The sequence below is a fragment of the Siphateles boraxobius genome, unplaced genomic scaffold, assembly GCF_051911475.1.
Source record: "Siphateles boraxobius isolate OS27281-9 unplaced genomic scaffold, OSU_SipBor_1 26, whole genome shotgun sequence".
Classification (NCBI taxonomy): Eukaryota; Metazoa; Chordata; class Actinopteri; order Cypriniformes; family Leuciscidae; genus Siphateles; species Siphateles boraxobius.
Window position 1 is genome coordinate 20,675,533 of NW_027508876.1, and position 15,945 is coordinate 20,691,477.

At 37.2% G+C, this 15,945-nt stretch overlaps 3 protein-coding genes across 6 annotated transcripts; all 3 read right to left on the bottom strand.

Moving 5' to 3' along the window:
* Positions 1-29: 29 nt before the first annotated feature.
* Positions 30-1,068, bottom strand: ndufb4 (NADH:ubiquinone oxidoreductase subunit B4). 2 transcript variants are annotated; one of them, XM_077244760.1, is made up of 3 exons: positions 838-1,065; positions 277-423; positions 30-172 (listed from the first exon to the last, which is right to left on the bottom strand). In XM_077244760.1, the coding sequence occupies exons 1-3, from the start codon at positions 1,012-1,014 to the stop codon at positions 110-112; spliced, it is 387 nt and encodes a 128-aa protein (XP_077100875.1). In that variant the 5' UTR covers positions 1,015-1,065; the 3' UTR covers positions 30-109. The 2 variants fall into 2 exon arrangements, with proteins under 2 accessions (XP_077100875.1, XP_077100876.1); XM_077244761.1 differs by lacking the exon at positions 30-172 and having other exon boundaries at positions 268-423; positions 838-1,068.
* Positions 1,069-1,492: 424 nt separating this feature from the next.
* Positions 1,493-4,932, bottom strand: cunh11orf65 (chromosome unknown C11orf65 homolog). 3 transcript variants are annotated; one of them, XM_077244765.1, is made up of 9 exons: positions 4,903-4,932; positions 3,638-3,761; positions 3,442-3,534; positions 3,306-3,359; positions 2,920-3,129; positions 2,257-2,390; positions 1,969-2,139; positions 1,791-1,843; positions 1,493-1,691 (listed from the first exon to the last, which is right to left on the bottom strand). In XM_077244765.1, coding segments are annotated over exons 1-9 (963 nt in total). In that variant the 5' UTR covers positions 4,905-4,932; the 3' UTR covers positions 1,493-1,569. The 3 variants fall into 3 exon arrangements, with proteins under 3 accessions (XP_077100880.1, XP_077100879.1, XP_077100878.1); XM_077244764.1 differs by having other exon boundaries at positions 3,842-4,926; XM_077244763.1 differs by having other exon boundaries at positions 3,638-4,926.
* A 2,130-nt stretch (positions 4,933-7,062) lies between these two features.
* On the bottom strand, positions 7,063-15,923 carry LOC143751943 (uncharacterized). The gene is made up of 5 exons (XM_077244762.1): positions 15,796-15,923; positions 14,876-15,015; positions 14,617-14,788; positions 12,643-12,694; positions 7,063-12,211 (listed from the first exon to the last, which is right to left on the bottom strand). Exons 1-5 carry the CDS (start codon positions 15,906-15,908, stop codon positions 8,219-8,221), a joined length of 4,470 nt encoding a protein of 1,489 aa, XP_077100877.1. The 5' UTR covers positions 15,909-15,923; the 3' UTR covers positions 7,063-8,218.
* Between the last annotated feature and the right edge of the window lie 22 nt (positions 15,924-15,945).

Below are 15,945 nucleotides of genomic sequence, written 5' to 3' on the forward strand. Positions count from 1 at the left end.
CTTAGCATTTGTCCATAACAGTGATAAAGTTTCAACAATAAAGCATTTTATTTAGTATATAATTACAAGTACTATTTATTACAATAAACAGTGAATTCAGAAAATTATTTTAGGATGACAGCTTATAGGGGCGCTCATAGGTCCCTGCCTTTATCTTGGCCTCCCTTTTGTCCTGGAAAGATAAAAGGAAAGAAAATCATAAACTCTGCAACTTTGTAATTGTCAATAAACATACAGGATAAGAGAATTCATAAAATGATGTGTATTTCAACTCACCCTGTCGGTCTTAAAGACAAAGTACAAGACGAAGAGAGGTAAAACTCCAAACAAGCCACCCAGCAATGATGTTTTAGCAGTTGGTCTGAAGTTGGGATAGACGTTACTGCCGCGCGCATGTATCCACCTTGTAAGAGCAGGATCCTCCTACAAATAAAAACACATGGAAGTTTATCACCTGATCTCAAACATGTCAGGTTACCTGCTGAAAGTTTCAATAATGCAGTTGTCAGTATTTTAAGTAACACCTTGGCAAACAACACACTTAGGATGATGCATTCTGAATATGATCTTTCTACATAAAGACAACTGAGACTTGAGGACCAAAACAAGCTAGCAGCAATAATAACTGCTAGCCAGCGAGCAGTGAAGGTCACTCACTGAGGGTTCAATATAAAACAATATGTGCTTCTAAAACAGGAATACGTACTAAATAAATATTTATAATAACGTTATTAAATGATATGTTTGTTACAATATGCAATCAAAGCGATTTATAGATTCATTGTAAACGTTTTACTCCATGCTAATGTTTGAAGACTTCTCTTTGGTTCGTCTTACAATAAGCTCTTGCCGATGAGGATTGTTTAGCTGCAACAGATACTGCCTCTTCAGTCGTGACCGCAGAGCCGCTCTATTCTCCTCAGACCGCCGGTACTCAGGTGAAAGATTGAAATATTCGGCTGGATCTAATGTTTTTGGCCGTGTAGCCAAAGGAGCCTCTTTGTAGTTCGCCATGACTGCGAACGGCGAACAACACGCCCCGACAAAAAAGGAAAAATCTGATTGGCTGCGCGTCGCATTCACGACTCTCGCGGTATTTCAGAATATCTCGCTGATACGGGTTCTTACCAAAACAATGTTCTTGGTTCTTACCTTTTTAGACTGTAAAAAGGTGGTTGTTGTTTTTTACAGTACATTTATATACCATTATAGTTTTTGTTAATATTTTTAGTTAGATTTTTACATTTTATTTTAGCTTCTAATATCTATATCGTTTTTTAATTTAGTTTGAGTTATTATAGAATTTAAACGAGATGTTACCTTGGCATCTAGCTTTTTTGGGGTATAATTCTATCTCATGTATTTTTTTTATGGTTTTAGTTAATGATAATAACCCTGGTGCATCAGTAAAACACATTTTTTTGAGAAATTTCTTAATATACCTTTAACAGTTTTAAAATATATTTGACCGATCGAAAATGGACTCCATAAGTGTTCATACCTGTTTTATTTGTTCAAATTAATAAAGCAAATGAGAATATTATAAGAGATGCATGACACATTCCATTCTCAGATGTGATCCAGATGTTGGTCCTCCTCTGGACTTTCATCCCGACTGATCGGAGGAATCTTACAAATATCATGCACAGAGACAGGAGCAAAGTCCCTCTGGTCACTCTCTGACAGCTCATCTACAGGGAGAAAAGAAGAAGCGTGGATACTCACTTTGACAAGCAGAGGGAGCTGCAATGCAACAAAGAGCAGAATGAGGGCAATCCTAAGAGCCTTACTTTTAACTATGCAGCATTTGCTGGTGCCCAAATTCATCCATTCATTGATATACCTGAGACAAGAAAATATTATTCTTAAATGCGATATTAATAACATAATGTAAAAAACTATATTTTCACATTTTATAGTTAGCCCACATCTATTTTACAAAAAATCTAGTGTGATAATCTTAATTACTCATCAAAATTAAGAGCATCGGTCCATGCGAGCAGTTCATCCACTTCCTGCTCTAAAACTGAATCTGGTCCAATTTGTTGGAGTGAATCCATCGTTCTATGTGTGGATTTGTGCACCAGCAGAGAGGTTTCGCTGTCTTCTGAACGAGCATGCAGGAGACCCTCAGCATACCTGTGCACAGTGTCTGTGCTTATAATTATGCTGTCATACATACCTTATGCATTTCCATTTTTCTGTAATTATTATCTTAATACCCATTACAAACAAAGTTACTTTAAATACACATACATTTTCCTCATCCATTCAATTTTTCGAATCTTCTTTTTTCTTGCAACATCTTGTCGCCGACGGATTTTGCTGTGATGGAATTCAATCTTCTTGTCATTGGTATCTTGAGGTATTGGGTCTTCAAAGATGGAAATCTTTAATCATAAATGAAATAATAGATATACAATGCTCAGTCATGGAACAACACTTGTATATATATATTTTAATTTTACATTTAAATGGTACATGAATAAAGATAAAACCTAAAACCAAAATGGTTGCATGTACTACTGGTCCAAAGTTTGGAATGATTAAAATTTCAGTGTTTTTGAAAGAGGTCTCTTATGCTCACTCAGTCTGCATTTATTTGATCAAACATAGGCCTACAGTAAAAAGAGCAATTTTTTGAAATATTATTACAATTTAAAATACCTGTTTTCTATTTTAATGTAAATGTAATTTTAAACTGAATTTTCAGCAGTCATTCATTACTCCAGTCATCAGTGTCACATGATTTAATGCTCAATAAATATTTATATACATACATACATACTAATATATATATATATATATATATATATATATATATTATTTGTTCTTTTTAACTTTCTATTCATCAAATAATCCTGGTATGTTTCATTACTTTCAAAATGAAAATGAAAGTATTTTGACTGTATTTATTACCTTGCCAGACAAAATCCTCCAGCCATTGTTCTCCACCCGCTGGTACCACCCAGAGTGATCATTCTCATTACAGGTCGTCCGTCGGCCATTATGGATCTGGCTTGGAGCTGGTTTCTTTTGCTGTGTGTAATCTTTAGGACTGCAGGCACACATGTCCACTATGGGTGCCCGAGTGTATACTTTAAAGTAGATGTTTGGCGGATAGGTTGGCTGGAATTTTATAAATGTTAGTAAGTTATTTTCAGTTTTTTGTAACTTGACTTGACTGTTTACTGTTTAGCTCCCCAAAAACGTAACCTTCTAGGGCAGAAAACAACCACACATTACATCATGTTTTTGAGTACAAATAACCTTATGGTGGAAATATGAATAACATCAGCACTCACCCCACCCAGTCTGAATCGGATAAGGGCCCCTGAAGCAGCATCCAGAATATTAGCCTACAACAAAGCATCATGCATACGATTTTGTAAAAAGAGAAAAAACATCTGATAACAAACTTGCATTGTACCATAAATTTACCTCTGCAGGGTTAATAAATCTAAGAAGGAGACGTGGATCCCCTTGATTATGGAAACTCACTAGTTTCTTGAGGTGCTTGAAAACAGCAGTATCCTACACATGACAGGCACAGTATGCACTCATTTTATTTGGGCATTCAATCATATGTAACCATGCTGAAGAAACTGTAACACAAAAGTTGACTGTGATCACTGACAACATGTGTCCTCCATGCTCGCTGGATGATCCTGGCTGCTCGGCTGAAAACTGTTTCCAGCTGTGGGACAAGAATGACATTAGTCTCTGATGTAGTTTCCCCAGCTGGAGATGTTGGGTGATGCCTAAAGGGCGGAAGAATGATTGACAGTTTTTCTATCACTTCACTCATTTAGAAATTAGTCTGTTTTGCTGTATTTAATACCTGTCAAAAGTGTTTGTGTGTACAGTCAATTTCTTGCTCATGCTAGCATAAAAAAGAGAAAGAAAAAAATATTTATTGAAACGTTAACATGGATTTACATTTAAATTAACCAAACTAAAGGAGCACATAATTCTGCTTAGAGAGCGCATAAATTATGCAACTTAACTGTTCATTTGAGGCTAAAGCTCAGCACCCTGATTAAGCCTTTCACATGTCAAGGAATGGGAAACTGGTTTATTCAGATAGGATTATGAGGATCTGGATTATTACATGACTCCACACAGATACTCAATTAACAGTTGCTTTTAATAAAACTTCTATTCAGCCCACAAAATACTACTTACTTGATCTCTGGAGTCCTATTCATCTTCAAGAAGCAGGTTATTTTCAAATATAGCATACTCGAATGAAAAGGTTTAATGGATAGAAGGTGCCTAGGCCATGTAAGTAATTAGGCCTGCAGTGTAAATAACACGATTTTTCCCCTTATGATGCAAATCCATCATGCAAACATCGAAAAGTAAAGAGTAGCTGTGAGTTTTCACAATGGCGTAGACCAGTTGAAGTTAAAAACGTAGAGAGAGCTAAAACTACGAACCAAAGAGAAAGCTTAACAATAAGAGAGTTAAAACAAAATGACAAAATACTACAAGCTGGAAGTGTGACTGCACGCCTACAAGAGCCGTTACCAGAGCAACGTGAAAACAATGCTAGAAAACGACACGAAATTTCTATGACAGTCTTTTTGAATTATTATTATGGAAAACTACGTGTGGACTATGTGTTCTTCTATTTAAACCATTGATTTAAATAGTGCAGGAGATTATTTCAGTGACGCGAATCTTGATACGTTTAACGTTACCAAAAAAGATTCGTTCAGTCAGTGGCCCGTTCAGCAGCTTACATCGTTACGCGAGTAGGTAGCGAGAACAAGTGAAGTGTCTTATCATGAATGAGTAATCGAATCACTGATTTGTAAAAGATCACTGAAAAAACAAAACACAAAAACATTCAAAGTAGGCTATTGATTTATTCGTGTTTGTACGAAATGTTCCACTTACATGCTCGCGCTGTCTCAAAGGGCCAGGTGTGTATGGGGTTAGAATTCGGTCACAATTCTGCGCGCGCAAGATCACATTTTGAGCGCGCAAAAGGGCATTTCGCACGCGCGTGACCTGAGTTTTGAGAAGAAATTTTACGTCTCGCAGATAAGAAAATATTTTGAGCGAACTAAAATTAATTTTGCATTTAAAATAAGTGTTTGGATGTGCGCAGACATTCTCTTTTGCATGTGCAAAGTTTCACTTTCTTGTTCCTTTCTGATTGGCTGGCTTGAAAACCAATCACAAGACTCCCTGCATCACCGCCTGTGGAAGAGGAAAATACATGGTGGAAGATGTTTATGTTTAATTTGTTTAATGGATTGAAAACTTCAATTTAAGTTCAAGTAAACAAAAACATTCACAGCAGAGAAGTTCTGTAAAAACAACTATCATACTAAATTTTTTTTACTGTATTTTCTTATATACTATTTTAGGATGGATAGTGTTCACATATGTATGCAGGCTTGTTCCTCTCACTGCAAAAAAAAAAAAAAAAAAAAAGAAAGAAAAAGATGTGGGTAACAATGCAAACATATGCAAATATAACTGTAAGTGAAAATCTTGGGTGTGTGACTCACACGACTTCTATATAATTACTCTCATAATTAGATTTTTATTTTTTTGCAGAGAGGGTAACAAGCCTGCATCCCAAGGTGCACACTATCTATCCTAAAATAGTATATAAGAAAATAAAGTATATTTTTTAGTATGATAGTTGTTTTACAGAACATCTCTGCTGTGAATGTTTTTGTTTAAATAATTCCAAGGATATCAAGTAGATTGATTATTATTTTAACGTTATTACATTGCATTTCTACGTTTATTTAATGGCTTTTTTATTCTAATGTGAGTGATGTACCGTTTTTACACACTTATTTCATTAAAAGGGGAAAAGTCTGTCCATCTTCATTTCTGAAAATGTGTAAAATTTGAGACCCCAGCTCGGTCAGATTCATATTTCACTAATGTTAATTACATAACTTGCAGTTCAGAAAGAAGTAAGAACTACCACTTGAAGGGCAGCAAACACTGGGACATGTCATTATGTACAGTAATAGTACGATTTGATTTCGATTAAAAATAAGCTAAAAAATTAGTTTAAAATAAGCTAAAAAATAAACTGTGGTCGTCGAGTGGTAGACCTTTGAACTTAAATCAAGCCATTAAAAATAAACATCTTCCACCATGTATTTTTCCTCTTCCACAGTCGGTGATGCAGGGAGTCTTGTGATTGGTTGACAAGCTAGCCAATCAGAATTTAGCAGCTGGGTTGTGTTGAGCAAGCGAGCTAAGCGCACGGCTGGTATGAAAGATGAGAGGAGCAAGCAAGTGAAACTTTGCACATGCGAAAGAGAACGTCTGCGCACATCCAAATACTTATTTTAAATGCAAAATTGATTTTCGTTCGCTCGAAATATTTTCTTGTCTGCGAGATGAACATTTCTCCGCAAAACTCAGTTCACGCGCGTGCGAAATGCCCTTTTGCGAGCTCAAAATGTGATCTTGCGCGCGCAGAATTGTGACCGAAATCTAATCCCATAGGTGTAGGCCTATCCGTAGGCTATCACTCATTACCGTTCATTGTGCAATACAATTTAATCAAAGGTTTTCTCACCCAAAATAAAAAATTCTGTCATCCTTTACTCAACCTTTCTTTCACCCTTATATCATTTACTCAAGTTGTTCCAACCCTATGATATTCTTTCTTCTGTTGAACACAAAATAATATATTTTGAAGAATGTTGGTAACCTATCAGAGAGTTGATGGTAGCCATTGACTTACATAGTATTTTTTCCTACTATGGAAGTCATAGCTATTGTCAGCTGTCTGGTTACCAACATTCTTCTAAATGTCTTCCTTTGTGTTCAACAGAACAAAGACACTCATACAGGTTTGGAACAACTTGAGGTTGAGTAAATTATGGCAATATTTACTATCCCTTTAGGGATGGCAGGTTGTGACATGACACAACAGAGTAAGGTTGTTTTAATGAGCTGTAATTAAGACGTTTCTGTGTTATTATATATTTTTATGTTTACTGAGATGAAAACTGAGTGTACTTGCTAATCAAAGTGTGAAAGATTATCTTAGCAGTTTAACTTTACAGACAAAGTTAGTCATTTCTAATTTATATTTTATTTTACAAAGTTATTTTTTTAAAGTGATCAGTATTCCTCTACATAGCACAGCAAAAATAACCAATGTAGTCAATATATTACATTTTCATAAATATCACAATATTGTTAATAATGATGACATTCAAAAAACAATCTTACAAAAAAAGGAACATACATGTATAGTTATACAGCCTTTAGTACTGTGTTGTGATCAGTGCTGCAATTGTCTTGTGGAAGTCCCTAAGGCTCTAGGGGAGAATTTATTCCCCAACCCCCTACCCAGCATAATATATTACAATAAATTACCCATTAAGGTTCCACTGCCAAAGCCAAGGATGCACACAAACAGTTATAATTACATTATTGAGCAAAAGTTATTCTAGTGGTCTTTTGAAAAGTTTGTGAGAGGTCACTTTAAATCTCAAATTAACATGTTGTGGATTTAGCATATGCCAGAATCCACCAGTTCTTTTCAATAACATTTACTTTTAACAATAACATTATATGTAATGTCATAATCTGCATAGAGTTAGTCATAACTGAGATGGAATCATGATGTAAGACATTAAGACTATTTTTCTATTCTGTTTTCTGACTCTTTTAATGAGGCTGGATGAGTTAAAAAAAACATTCAAACACATTAAACAGTTGTGGTTCAGCTACTAATTTCACAGCGACTATAGACTGTCTGTCAGTAAAGGTATGTATTGTGACTGACACGCTGTGCTTTTAAATACAGTGAATGAAACAGGAGGAAGCCCTCAATAAAATGAATGATGTAAGAACTCAGAGCCTCAAGATCCAGAAAATATCAAAAGACCTATTGGAACAACAGTACATTGTTCTGTATTGTAAATACATTCATAATTAGATCAAACACGGTTATCCGCAAGCACTGTAGAATAAAAAAGCCCATAGTATTTATTTACTGTATAAAAAATGTTCTAATAAAGGATTTTCAAATAATTCTGATATAATTATAATTCCTTCTATTAATTATGTCCTGATTCCTAATTGTTTTTACAATTTAGATCTGTTGGTTTAAAAGAGGCCTAATTTTGCTGCAGCTTTTCCATGCACAGGGAAAAGAAATTCAATGTCCAGTACATGTTATCACATCTACAACATGGAACTGAACAACACATAATTTTCTCCTCTAAAGTTCTGTTTCTACCTCATCATCACCACTGTCAACATAGTATTCATCATCGGTTGTGGTGTCAGAACCAGACTCCTCAAAAACAGGCAAGCTGGTTGTGTAGCTCCTAGATGGCAGGATACCTCGAGAAGGAGAAATATTTTCTGGAGTTGTCCTCATGAGGGAAGACATAGCAGGAGCCTGGGATATCCGGCGAGGAGAAGAGGATGAAGTTGGTGATGGAGGGGGGGTTGGGTCAGCATCATCATGATCAAGATGATCATATGTATATCCAGGTTGAGACTGTTTACCACTGACAGATCTGGGCTCATAGCTTGGGGAATAGCTACTCACTGGAGAGTCAACTATTGTATAATTCTCCTTCAGCACAAAGTCATCCAAACTTGAGAGGTCGCTAACGCTGCTTGTTGATATTCGTCCAGGGCCTGATGGGCGGCTTGAAACTACACTGCTGACTGAGAAAGATCGTCCATTGTGCAGACCATACTTTAAGTCTGCAGACGACAAGGACAATCGAGACCTCGCAAGGTTTTGCTGCTCTGAACTCTTGGCGGAGCTCAGTGGAGAGAAGTCATCAGACTCACAAAGCGAATTAGTTTTTTTGCTCACTGGACTATAAAACACATTGTCATTCTGAATGTCTTCTGAATCAAAATCAAACAAGTAAAAGGGTGATTGGGGACTGAAGGGGGATTTTCTGTAATGTGGCAAGCTGGCAGAACGGTTCATACCTTGGGCCTTTAGCCTGTTCGGACTAAAGCTCCTGCTATAAGAGTGGTTTCCATTTTCATCGCTATGCCTCTTTTGCTGATCAACATTTAATTTATTCTCAGATGATTTTTTTAATGTTAAGGGTGACAAGGACCCAAAAGCGGCAAAATATGCTTTATCAGTGCTCAAAGATGAGTCGGGGGCCTCCCACGTGCACCCAGAATTACTTTGTTTAGTTGTAGTTGGCATGTTTTGCCAATCCATATTTAATGTATTCTCAAATTTCTTTAATGTTAGTGGTGAGAAGGAACCCATAGAGTCTTTATTGGTTGTAAAAGAAGAGTTACAGGGCCCCTGTTGGCTTCCAGAATATGTTTTCGCCTCTGTCTTGGATTTTTCAAAAGTCTCATTGTCTGAGTGTTGCTGGGTGGGGGGCTTGTTCTTTTTCGTGATTGTGTCAAGTGCGCCGTCTGAATGTTTAACACCAAATGTGAGTTTTAAGCGATTTAATATCTGGTCTATCCTGCTGCTTGTTTTAAACGCTGGCGAATGTCTTTTGGTTTTTAAATGCTGGGGATTAACAACCTCTTTGTCTGGCAAAGACACAGAAGAGAAGGCATTGTCTTTCTTAACTCGTGAAGCAAAGAGGCCTTTTTTTGAATTGGGACTCTGCATTTCCTCCAATCTCTCATGCATATGCACAGCTGTACTTTCTTTCTCAGCTGTAAGAGGAGTCTCACTTTTTACTGTGAGCTTATTCAGCAGTAAATTCTTCTCTTTCTCTCTCAGTCTTTGGTTGGGGTAAGCAGTACCCTTATCAAGATGAGGTGCCATCAAGCCATGTTCCTGATGAGGGAAGTTGTTCGAGCCTGCGTTGGACTGCCTTGGGTGTAGGCTTATATTAGCGCTTTGGCATTCCATGACAAAACTTGTATCTGGTGCAGGTTGTGAGAGGCATGGCTGGGCAGGTCTGTGATTATCTAGGGTGCTTGTATAAGCTTGAACAGCTGTCCTCTGTTCTCTGTTAGGGGAAGCTAATTGTTCCTTTGGTCTCCTTGGGTATGTGGATAGTGAAGAGCTTGGGTCACCTTTTATAAGGCCAGCGTGAGTGGTTACAATATCATAAGATGTAGATCTGGAATGCGTTTTAGACGCAGATTGAGAGGACAGTCCTTGTAAAGTGTTGTTGAGGGCAGGTCTTGAGGAGATGAGGCTAGAATATGGAGAAGTGCTGAGACGAGGTGTTGATCCTCTTCCAAAATCAGGAGGCAGAGATTGAGCTGGGGCTATATGAGAGCTGGAGCCATAAGACCTTTGTAATGCAAATGCATTGTCAAATGAAAATTTTGAAGGAAATGTCTTCTGCTCACCCTGCAGTGTTACGCCTCCATCTTCCATAGGAGGAAAAGTTTCAGCTCTCTGTAAGGTGGGAAAATGGGTGGAAGGGAAAGGGGTGAATACAGCTGGGCTGGACTCTCGAAGGTATGAATAGATGCTTGGTACTCTGACACTTCTGAGAGGTCTGGTTGGAGAAAGAGGGCTCGAAAGATCCATTGAGCTTTGACTTGACTGAGAATGTTTCTTAGAGTCCAGATATATCTGTCCCACAGTTGTTGGGCTTATTCCATCTACAGAGGAGTCTTTCCTGGGTGGGTAGTTAAGCCTGTCTCTGAAGGTGCTTGTGCCCGAAGAATTGCTGACTGTTAAATTTTGTGTGCTTTGTGATTTTAAATTTTGAACATTAAAGCCAGATTGTTGGAGATTAAAATTAGTTGAATCTTTAAGAGAAATTGTGGTGTGTGGAGTTATTTTTTGTTTGGTAATATTGAAGTTTTGCAGGTTGGTGTTGTTAACAGTACTTTGTTCCACGGGATCAATGTCCTCTGAACTGGAATATTCCCTCAAAAGAACTAAATAAGAACTATGTTTAGCTTTGAGAATCCCAATTTGTCCAGTTCTGGTCTTGGATTGTGGGAAATGTTCCTCTTCTCTGGCAACGGAAGTTTCTAGTCTCGATATTTCTGTCTCTGGTCTGTTTTGAAACAGGGGTGTCCTTAACGGCACTCTACTCTTATTTCTAGGTGAGAATGGGAATTGACTGACTGGCATTTCCTCTTTTCTTAAAGGAGTGTCTGGGTATTTGCCGGTTTCGTCCTCAGTGTTAACAGAATGAGCAAACGATTGAGTTTTCAAAACAATTCTGCTAGGCAATGTAAGGGTTCTGACAGACCTAGTTATCGGAGTCTGCGTTTGTGTGGGCTCATCACTGGAGCTTCTCAAATGTGTCCTCCTTAAGGAGAGAAGTAGGCTGCTTGTTGTTGGCTTGGAGCTCAATGATTTGAAAGGCCCATGTTCATCTCCAGTTTTGGATATTCTGTACCCTGAATGGGCTGAATTTGGTGCCTGACAAGTGTCCAGAGGTGATGAAAAATTATATAATTCTGTATTGTTGTACATTGTGCCCACAGAGGATGATTTTAAAATGGGTCTCTTTGGCTGTAATGTGGTTGTGACATTCGGAGAATTGTTCTCTTTTTGCCAGTCAGGAGAGTTAAAGCTGGTTCCAGCAGTTAACTGCATTTCATTGTCATTGGCCAACATGTGTTCAGATGGTTGCCTTTGAGAAGGTAAAAAAAGTTGTTGGTGCCAATCCTGGCGAAAAAAGCTAGATGGCTTGATATTCTGTCCACAATCTTGGGGTACGTACTCTACTTCATTGCTGCCTTTTTTTGGTCTTCGAAGACGATTACTCCAAGGTGGAGCAAGAACTGTGGCCAGGGTAGACGTCAACATAGCTGATGAAGGATTGTTAAGACTAGGTTCTGGATCAGGAGTATTTTCATAATCAAGTGCAGTAAAAGAGGCTAATGACAAGACCTGGTTTAGCACTTCTCCATGGCATGCAAAAAAATGGGAATCAGTGCTTGCTTTTAGTCCACTGTCCACGCCAATGGAGGTCAGATTACTGTGGTACTGTGGAGTTGTTGGGGCATTCTCTCTACAGTCGTTGGCTCCAAAATCCCTGTTGACTTCGGTTTGTACCTCACAAACAGGTTGAGTAGAATGTCTTTGGGAGTCGTGGATTATTTGAGTTTGCTCATGAAGGCATATGTTGTGTTGTATTCCTTTATTTTGTCCCTGCTTAGGTGTGTTATGTACATGTTGATGCAGAGTGGTAAAGTGGTCTTCATCAAAGGTTGCTTTTGGCCAATCCCCATCCTTAAATAATTCACCAGTTGATTTGCCACATTGCTCTGTTGGTGAAAACTCGTCCCTTAGCTGTCAGAACAAGCAATAAAGGTTTTGATTAGTGCCAAAATTAGAACAAAACAGAGGCACTAATTCAAGCCCAGTAGCATTTGCACTTTTTATACTACTAAATTGCACTTCTAACTTCCTTGGGTAAATTGTAAGAAATACTTCTCACATACATTTGAACTATTTGAACGAATCGCCACTCCCATTCCATAACTCTTTAAACAGACAGATCAACTTCACAGTTGAGCTTTACATTCCACTGAAAAATACTCTGCATGACAAAACTGCAAACATGACATGGCCCAGTAGAGCAGAAATATATTCAAAGGGCAGTACAAAAAGGAAGTTTATTATTTGTAAGCAAGATATTATTGAGTAGCAAGGCATAGATCAAATATTCTCTTACTAAAAATATGATTTTCATGTGTCTGCATCTTAGTTTGGATGCCTACCTCTGTTTTGTTCTGATAAGCTGTGTTCCTTACCACTTCAAGTGTGCTGTAACTGTCAAATTGTGAAAATAATTTTTAATTAGCATATGATTTTAGCAAACATTGAACATTGATTAAAATATACATTCATGTTAATTTTTTTTTAAATCACAGCAATTCACAAAGATAAGTTAAAATAACAAACAACAAATACAAACAACAATAACAAAATAACAATTTGCACACACACGCAAGGTCTCTCGCTCTCTGTCTCTACGTCTCTGCCGTGGGCTACACGGTTTAGAGCTCCGAGTTTTTAACTAATTTGCGGGAACTTCCGGGAGACTTGGGATGTCTGCATATCACTCCATGTTCGGTCCGAACTATCTTTGGCATGTTGATGGGTGCGATAAACTTAAGCCATTTGAGCACAAGCTCATTTTAATGTCGTGGTATGTCGCCAGCATGTCCACAATCACGGCATATGAATGTCCTTCTTCAAAGTAATGTTTAATGTGTGTGTTCCATTTTGATCACAAATTTCTTACTTCATGTTAAGCTTGATTGACAGGTGTCTCGTCCAATCAGCGACAAGTTTGCCATTCTCAAAATGTACCTACCTTTTCCTTTTCTATGAAATGTCGTTGTGTTTTCTGAATTATTTTGTTTTCTGAATTGTTAATGTGTTTTCTGAATTGTTATTGTGTTTTCTGAATTGCCCTGTTGTGTTTTCTGACTTGTTATTTTGGTTTTATAATTGTGATTTGTTTGGCACCTCTCGGCCACCGTAATAAGTTCCATCAGGCAGATAAAAAAAGATGAAAAACTATGACGAAAACAAATCACTTGTCCAATTGAACGTTTTACACGTTATTCTTACTCCCTAAAACCTTTTTCTACTTCAATGTCTTTCATCAACACAATGCAGGGAAACAAGATCAACAACATTCCATCCTTTCTCTCATATTCTCACATTATAGGGGTAAACAATTCATTGGCCTGACATGAAGGGAGGGATCCATGCTTAAACTGTTTTATAATTAGCACGGAGTGTCTCACACTCACTCAAAAAAAAAAACCCAGTTTAAAAGATGAGAGAGCAGTGATGTCATACTTTTTTAATAATATACTGCAATGCTGCACAATAAATGTCAATTTACTGTTTCCAAGATAAAGGTGTAAACACTTTATTTGAACACATGAACACACCTAGATACGGTACAGCCAAACAGTAAACCTTTGGCGATACACTTTCATGCTATCATTCATGGTCATTAAATCATGAGTTATTGCTATATAAGGACTATTACTGCCAGTCACAGGTTGAAAGGGCGTTTGCTGTTCTGGCTAGAAAACTGCCAAATGACATATAATGCAAAGTGCTATGGCATAATTTACATGACAGAAGATATTATTGTGTGCAGTAAGTTTGTATTCAATGGAATCAAATTTTAATAAAACATTTTCTCATAGGGAGACTAACAGTTTTGGAGTGAAAGCAGTGAAGTTTAAAATTAATTGAACTTTAATGCAGCTAATAAAATCCAGGGATGCCACATTATTAAACGATAAATATATATTGTACCAAACCCAGGGATGCCCCATTATTAAACGATAAATATATATTGTACATATATAAACATATATGGAATATTACCATAAATATTTTCATGTTATGGCCGATAACTGATATATGGCTGCTTAAAATGCAATATGACAATTTTGCTGCTTAACATTGACAATAAAACACTAAAATCAATAGTTTTAAATGATACAAGTCATCACAATATAATATACACTAGGAAACCTGGAAATTTTTTATGAGAATTGCTAAAGATTACATTGAACAGTGTTATTAAATCATCTAATATATAATACTGATATGACACAGATATTAGACATCTCTTTTTAATGTATGTGAACCCCCAACAGCTGTGTAACAATGTTTTTAAAAATAAATAAATAAATAGGCTATATATAAAAAGTCACACTCACAAATTAGTCGTGGCTTGTAACGTTTTTCCCTCTGCTGTGTCTTTTTTGCATCTTCTGGTGGGAAGTCTGATAGAGATGGTGGAAGTGAATCTGTCAGATTCCGTCTGTTCCTCAGATGTCCTACCGGAGTCTTTCTTAGATCTGAGCAGTATTATCTGCTTGATCTGCAAATCTGATCAGCGACAACCCCAAATGAAGAGAAGCATTACAAATAACAGCATGATAATATCACATGTATAATCTGGGCATATAAACTCACTTTTGCTGCTTTTCTGCAGGCCTGCTAATGGCAACGCTGGTGAAGATGCAGTAGTTCTTGTTTCTAAATCCTTCTTGTTGTGGATGTGTTGAGCTGATGGTCCAGGATGTAACTTCTCTTGTTCACTTTTATTCTGAAAACTAATGAAGCTTTGGCATTATAATACTGCTACAACATAACCTTACAGAGAGCTGGAGACTGCTTCACTTAACAGACACATGAAATCCACATGTCTGCAACTACAACTACTAGGCTAAGTGAAAACATTTCAAGGTTGGTTCACTCCCTTCAGAAAAAAATCTTCACAGGAACACCCACAGATATTTTCTTAGTATATCGACACATGACGCTAACAGTGAAATTTCATGATTTTTTTTGTGTGCGCAAACTCCTCTACATGTGCAAAGAAAATGACTAGTTGCCTAGTTTTTTTTTTAAATATATAATTAGACAATATGGGTGTAACAAATTACATAAGAGCTAAAGTATTATCATAGGCATGGTTAGACATGTTGCAAAAGATTAATACCAGTGGCAACTCATTAGATGTTATGGAGGCATGTTTGAAATCATCTGAAACAATTAAACTGAGAGGAAGTCAAGCAAACATATTGGTAAAGATCTAATCTTAAATTCTCTATTATTTAATGAATCATTTCTGATGTGGCTACTGACGGCTACACATTACTTTAAGTAATCATTTACGCAGGCTCTTCTACCTACGTAAGAATTTCAACCTGTCCGCTTACAATACTTCCAATGCTATCTGTGGAGGATGATAAGAGTCAGTTTGAGAGAGAGAGAGAGAGAGAGAGAGAGAGAGAGAGAGAGAGAGAGAGAGAGAGGAAAAGTAGCATTTGTGTGAGAGAAACAGAAAAATAACGTATCCTCACAACGCAAGTAAAAACTTTATAGCCTACCGTGATTTGTCAGTGTGTGTGTAAAATCTCTCCTGATCTGAGAGAACGCAAGTCACGCTGGCTTTTACTCCTTGACAACTTGACTGCTGCAAACTCAGATCATGTGTTGACATTATAGGCTGATTGTATCTGGCTCGTCTTGTTTGGTTA

What these genes read in the sequence shown, in the direction of transcription:
- cunh11orf65 (XM_077244763.1), bottom strand. Translation starts at nt 3,808, where the DNA reads ATGAGTGAAGTGATAGAAAAACTGTCAATCATTCTTCCGCCCTTTAGG. An exon ending in GAGCATGGAGGACACATGTT is followed by an intron (nt 3,535 to 3,637) that starts GTCAGTGATCAC and finishes TGTCATGTGTAG; the next exon opens with GATACTGCTGTTTTCAAGCA. An exon ending in ATTGAATGGATGAGGAAAAT is followed by an intron (nt 2,140 to 2,256) that starts GTATGTGTATTT and finishes CACTGTGCACAG; the next exon opens with GTATGCTGAGGGTCTCCTGC.
- ndufb4 (XM_077244760.1), bottom strand. Translation starts at nt 1,014, where the DNA reads ATGGCGAACTACAAAGAGGCTCCTTTGGCTACACGGCCAAAAACATTA. An exon ending in CTCATCGGCAAGAGCTTATT is followed by an intron (nt 424 to 837) that starts GTAAGACGAACC and finishes TTTTATTTGTAG; the next exon opens with GAGGATCCTGCTCTTACAAG. An exon ending in TTGTCTTTAAGACCGACAGG is followed by an intron (nt 173 to 276) that starts GTGAGTTGAAAT and finishes TTATCTTTCCAG; the next exon opens with GACAAAAGGGAGGCCAAGAT.
- LOC143751943 (XM_077244762.1), bottom strand. Translation starts at nt 15,908, where the DNA reads ATGTCAACACATGATCTGAGTTTGCAGCAGTCAAGTTGTCAAGGAGTA. An exon ending in ACACACACTGACAAATCACG is followed by an intron (nt 15,016 to 15,795) that starts GTAGGCTATAAA and finishes AAGCTTCATTAG; the next exon opens with TTTTCAGAATAAAAGTGAAC. An exon ending in CTTATCAGAACAAAACAGAG is followed by an intron (nt 12,212 to 12,642) that starts GTAGGCATCCAA and finishes TTGTTCTGACAG; the next exon opens with CTAAGGGACGAGTTTTCACC.